Below are 6,000 nucleotides of genomic sequence, written 5' to 3' on the forward strand. Positions count from 1 at the left end.
GCGCCGCTGTAACAGTGCAATAAGAATGATGTATAAGGCAGGGAAAGTGGCCACATATTATTCTTGAATACACATAGTAAGAGGACAGTGGCTAGATGCGCTCCCCAGATACTCACTGTACTGTGAACTCAATCGATTACAGATGCTGCCAGAAATAACTGACTGTTCTTAATGTATATTGAGTAACCAATAGCAATGAAATAGCTTGATCCTGGGTCCCCATCCTGCACTGAAAGGGAGGAAGTAGTCTCTTAAAGGACATAACATGTGCACATACCGTGTTCACTGCCGTATAAAAAGACTTCCCATCCTGAAAACGGAACCCTTAACTAGTCTCTTATTGTATGTGTGGGACCGTTACAGTGCGTGTTAAACGGGGGAGTGGGCCGAGGGCTAGACTTCGCCTTTTGTCATGCAGATGTTGTGCATTCCTGCATGGCAGCAGCAGGGCTCTGGGGAGGCTGCGTGCTTCACGCAGAAAAGCCCAGCAACCTGTTTGTGAGCGTCCACTCACTTACACGGGGAAGACAAATTACTCGCCCCTCGCTCAGCTTGACCTTGCGGGGCTGAAGTGCAATTTCACTTTTTGCGGGCGCAGAAGAAAGGAAAAGAAAAATAATAGGGAGAGTTTGTTTTTGTGAATACAGTACACTTTGTGAGATGATGAAATAGCTGACTGTTGAATGCTTCAGGAGGCCTTGCTCACAACAAGTCTGGTGTCTGAAAAAAAATCCAGTCGTTACTCTTTCATTTTTAGGAGGATTTTTTTAAAGAATATCATGAATTCTGTTTGAAGGTCAACGAAAGACATAATGGTTTTTAAGTTAACTTACACCTGCTCTTAAGGGAGTGGTAAACCAGTGAAAGAGTGACTGTTAAAAGGAAAAAAGGTTTCAGAAGAGCTTTAATTGACACCGTCAAGTTATTACATGATTTCACTCTCAAGCTGAATAGTGTAGCAGACACAATGCCCGCTATTCAGTCAAAAATATCAGGCCATACTAGACAGTCTTGTTTAACATTCTACAAAATGGCAAAATGACTTTTGTAATGGCATAGCTAAAGGTTATAATTAGTCTATCTGATTAAAACGTTATGTGCTGCAGTCGGGGTACAAATGTTAGCTGAGGCAGCTAACTGAAATTATTTTGATTTGATTAGACTGATTGATTGTTCTCACAGTTGAGGGTTTTATCATGCACTAGCGATCCAAGCCTGTGCATTAGTATTTTCCTCATCAGCAGAAAGAGAATAAACAGAAATCTAATAAAAATTCATTTTATGGGATATATGACATACAAAGCAAGTGTTAGATTTGCCAGGTTATTAGATTAATGAGATAAAGAGGATCTTATAAATAGACTCTTCCTGCTTGAACAAGAAGCGAAGCAATTTGTGTAATTATGCCCTGTGCTGAATGCCCACATCTAAGCAAAATGTATTTGTCATAGATTAACTTTGCATTTGATCTTATTAAAAGTCCAACCAAATATTTATTTGCCCCTGATGTATTTTTTCTCTCCCTTTTTCAGGTCCCTGAGAACCTCACTGAGCCTTCTCTCATGGAGCTCCATGGCCAGACGGAAGACTCTTGGGAGTGGGACGAAATGGACATGACTATCTGCGATCTGGATACACAGGACTGTGAAGATGAGCAAAAGCCTGGATCTAAATCACACCTTAATTCCCCAAAGGAGACTTCAAGTCTCACCGAGTCATGCCCAAATGACACACGGTGCGGAGCAGCCTTGAGCTCTGCAGAACTGAATCCAGAATCTTCTCGTGTTTATCAGGTGTACAGTCTGCATAATGTTGAACTCTACCAACAACCCCAATATTATCACAAATCATCATCAACCAAATCCCAACAGTCACTTTTGAAGCGCCAGAGCATGGATTCCTCCTTCTCCTCAGCCGAATCCTTACCTGACATCCTGGGAGACCTGTTGAAGGGGAAGCAGGGGCTGCTATCGGATTCAGCCAGGAGATCGGAGAGCGAAAGTGGGATAGTTAGTGAAGGGGACACAGGTAACTCTGAGGTTTGCCTGCTGTTCCAGAGCGATGATCCAAAAGTTTGTGTTACTCTCACCTCTCCTAACAGAGAAGATGGAGACAGAGTGTCAGATGAAGATATAGAAAGAGTTTTGGAGCGTGCTAACAAGTGTGCAGAATATGGTGGCAGTCTTACCATTGGGCAGAGAGACCAGCAATGGCATATCACGAGAAAGAAGAGAGAAGATGGTGGAGAAAGCAGGAAGAAACACCGCAAGGAGTCAATGAAGATTCATGCCAACGGCTTTGGGCTAAGCCAAGAGGCTAACGACAAATATCTCAACATGAGCGGAGATGAAGAGAGGGTGACTACACACCGAAAGCTCCAAAAGGAGTTCACACAGCTATCCCAGGGGTCTTCCCTTGACTCTCTTTTCGCAGTAGGAGAGTTATTTCCATCGAGCAAAGAAGCACTGACTCGTAGCACTTCCCTGGAAAGTTGGCTCACTCCATGTAAGAGCGCAGAGGACGCGGGCAGTAAGGAAAGTCTGAGGGATGTTGAATCGACTGTGGAGCCCACAGGGGAACTCAGTAGAAGAACTCTGGAACTTCTAAAACGCCTTGAGAACATCCAAAGCCCTCTTGCAATGAAGATGACGCGTAGCGTCTCTGACATAACGCTCCAGAGCAGCTCGCTGTGGCGTGGGTCACGCTTGGCTGGAGCTCCCTCCACCATTAACGAGAGCTCGGCAGCCTCCCTGACGGAGCTGAGCAGCACCGAGGACTCGTCCGTGGTATCCGAGGACCTAGCTGTGCAAATGAACCGCTGTGTGGCTGCAGAGTCCAACGCATCCTTCCGTAAACATTGCCGCAGCCAGCAACAAACCGACGAGACCGATGCAAGCATTAGTATGGTCGTCAACGTTTCCTGCACTTCAGCCTGTACTGACGACGAGGATGACAGCGATCTTCTCTCCAGCTCCACTCTGACGCTCACCGAAGAAGAGCTCGGTATTAAAGATGACGACTCCAGTGTAACCTCAGAGGAGGAGTACATTGAAGGTTCCCTCGCTCTTGGGCTGGATTATATAAAGGGTGAGTTTCAAAGCTGGATGAAGCCTAGATCTCAGAGTAAAGAGAAAAATGAGGCAGATCTAGTGGATGAGCTGCAGTGTGGCACCATGTCTAAAGACATCCTGTCACCAGTTAATACCGCCAACGATCGTCACTTTCTCAGCCGGTTCGCGTTGAAACTCTTGGAAGCCAACACTAATGCTAAAAACGAGAGCCTCGGGCAACGGGAGGTGGATGGCAACCGAAGGGACGCCACCAGGAGCTATATCAACCACTTCGTGGATGACATGGAGAACGGGAATGTCGAGAGCACTCACATCAAAGGCAAGGATGAAGACGACGAGCTGCTGAGGGAAGAGGGAAGTCTGCTAACCAAGAAAGGGGAATCGTTTAAAAACTGTTACGTGGCGGATGCTGTCAACGGCGTCAAAAGCGGTATGGTGACCGCCACCTCTCCATCCTCATGCAAACAGTTGAGCTTGAGCTCCTTGGAAGGGCAGTTGAAAGGCGAGCTGCCCTGTCACAATTTCCACCGTCCCTCACCCTCCATCTCTCCCATAGACGAGTGTTCAGGGTTATCTGCACACGCTCACAGCCGACAGAAGCAACTCGCCGCCTTTCTGAAGGACGTCCACGAGAACCATCAAGAAAGCTCTTCAGAGAGCTGCAACCACCCTGCTTTCATCTCTGAAGAGGCCAAGAGTGACAGTGTCCATGACTTTGTGATGGAGATCATTGACATGACATCAGAGGCCCTGAAGACCAAAGAGGCGCAGGCAGAGCAGCCAACGGAGGTGTGTAGCCCGACGTCCGTGTCTCAGATCAGAGAGAAGGTCCTCGAGCACTCCCATCGGCTTATCCATTTGCGCAAGGGCGACTTCTACTCCTACCTGTCGCTGTCCTCGCACGACAGCGACTGCGGAGAGGTCAGCACCTGCGCGGAGGACAAGAGCAGCACCCCGATCCTTTCGAGTACGCCAGATATCCGTGACGAAGAGCCGCTCTTCGAGGCCTGCACCGAGGAAGTGTACTTGGGCCCTCCTCTTTGTTACAGCATGTCCATTAGCAAACGGCCCACGAGACACGGCGGCAAACTAATAGAGCCCCTCGGTCTCCCGAGTCCAGCACCTTCACCGGGCTGCAATGAATACCAAAAAGCACATGGTATTTCTCAAGGAAGTGTAGCTGGTAGCCAGCCAGAGTGCCATAAAGAGGCGCCTTATCTTAATCCTTTACCATGTGAAACCCCGATAGATACTGTTGAATGTTTTGCAGATACTAAAATGCTTGAATCCAATATTTCCCCTGTAATGACTAAGATAAGAGTCTCTTGCTCCACTACAAATCCTTTAAAAGAGGATGGCAGCCTTTATATTAATCCCAAAATTAACTGTCCGCTGATAAGGAAGACTGATAGTGATGAAAGGGCTCCTGCTTCACAGTTGATGAAACAGAAGAACGTCGGGAAAGGGCGCCGCTCTCTACAGGAAGCCAAGTCGACTCATAAGCAGGTGTGTTTCGACATTACACCACGCTCTATCTGCTTGTAATGAGAGCGGTGTGCGTTTCTGCTGAATTCATCTCGTTGACTAAATATTTAAGAGGGGATTTTTATTCATTCTCTCACCCCCTTCTCACCCCTCCCCGCCACTTTTCCCCTGAAGTGCTAATGGAAGAAGGATTTGCAGGCATAGATTTAAAATTTTAAGGTCTACAGAACAGAATAATCATAATCAGTCAAATTATATTATGATTCATAAGCAAGAATGCGGCGAGGATCATTACTTAATTTCATGACTGAATTAGCATGTATTTGTGTTCTTTTTAAGTAGTTTTCTATTTCATATGCAAACTTCTCCCTGCTTGCTTCCAACTCTGTCTGCAAATCTTCATTTGACCTTATATCAGGCGAATTAAGTTCCTACTTTCCAGCTAATCATTGAGACCGAAAACACTCAATTAATTTTACTTAAGTCATCAATTGAATTTCAGTGTTTGTACTCATATGGACATATTGATTTCATTAAAATAGCTGGATGGTTTATATGAAAAAAGAAAGGGAACTATTACAATCTTTATCTTTTCAACCCCCCCCCCAACTCAATCTTTTCATGCTTCTTTCTGCTTCTGATCTCTTTTTATCTGCCTTTTTTCTCTCTCAGTTTTTCAGTTTCAATTCACTGTACTTTATTGGTATAGATTAAATTTTGAAACATTTCTAGCATATATGTGAATAGTGCCAAATAAATCATATAACAACGGTACAAATGTAAACAGGTGAAACTTTTTTATATAGGTGATATTTTTTAATGTTAAAATATTTTCATTATTCTAATTTAGTATTCAAAGACAGCTAATTTTAGAACATTTGAGGAAATTAAGACATTTTTAGCTTGACTTTTCTGTAAATACTTTTCCAGTGGAAGATAAGTGTTTGTTAAACCTGTCTGCAAACAATCATAATTTTTGCTGTTTTGTTTAGTAACTTTATTAGTGCAGAAATGCAAGTTTTAAAAATTCAAAGAACAATTTAATTTAATATTTATTATTAAACATATTAATACTTAATTTGATATTTAATTTAATTTAATTTAATTTAATTTAATTTAATAATTTTGTGAAACCTGTCTGCAAACAATCATCATTTTTGCTGTTTTGTTTAGTAACATTTTTGGGGCAGAAATTCAAGTTTTAAAAATTCAAAGAACAATTAAATTTTATTTAATATTTATTATTAAGCATATTAATACTTAATTTGACATTTAATTTAATTTAATTTAATTTTTAATTAAATTAAATGTTATTAAATTTTATTTAATTTTATTTAATAATTTTGTGAAACCTGTCTGCAAACAATCATCATTTTTGCTGTTTTGTTTAGTAACATTTTTGGCGCAGAAATTCAAGCTTTAAAAATTCAAAGAACAATTGAGT

The 6,000-nt window shown here is 42.7% G+C and overlaps 1 protein-coding gene across 1 annotated transcript in view; it reads left to right on the forward strand.

Moving 5' to 3' along the window:
* The window catches only part of LOC107729275 (A-kinase anchor protein 6-like), a 154,391-nt gene that overhangs the window by 144,890 nt on the left and 3,501 nt on the right, over positions 1-6,000 (forward strand). Inside the window, exon 16 of the mRNA XM_016539732.1 lies at positions 1,533-4,577. Coding sequence (XP_016395218.1) covers positions 1,533-4,577 — 3,045 coding nt within the window. The remainder of the gene's footprint in view (positions 1-1,532; positions 4,578-6,000) is intronic.

Source organism: Sinocyclocheilus rhinocerous, unplaced genomic scaffold, assembly GCF_001515625.1.
Source record: "Sinocyclocheilus rhinocerous isolate Xijiao unplaced genomic scaffold, SAMN03320098_v1.1 scaffold1268, whole genome shotgun sequence".
In the NCBI taxonomy this organism is placed as follows: domain Eukaryota; kingdom Metazoa; phylum Chordata; class Actinopteri; order Cypriniformes; family Cyprinidae; genus Sinocyclocheilus; species Sinocyclocheilus rhinocerous.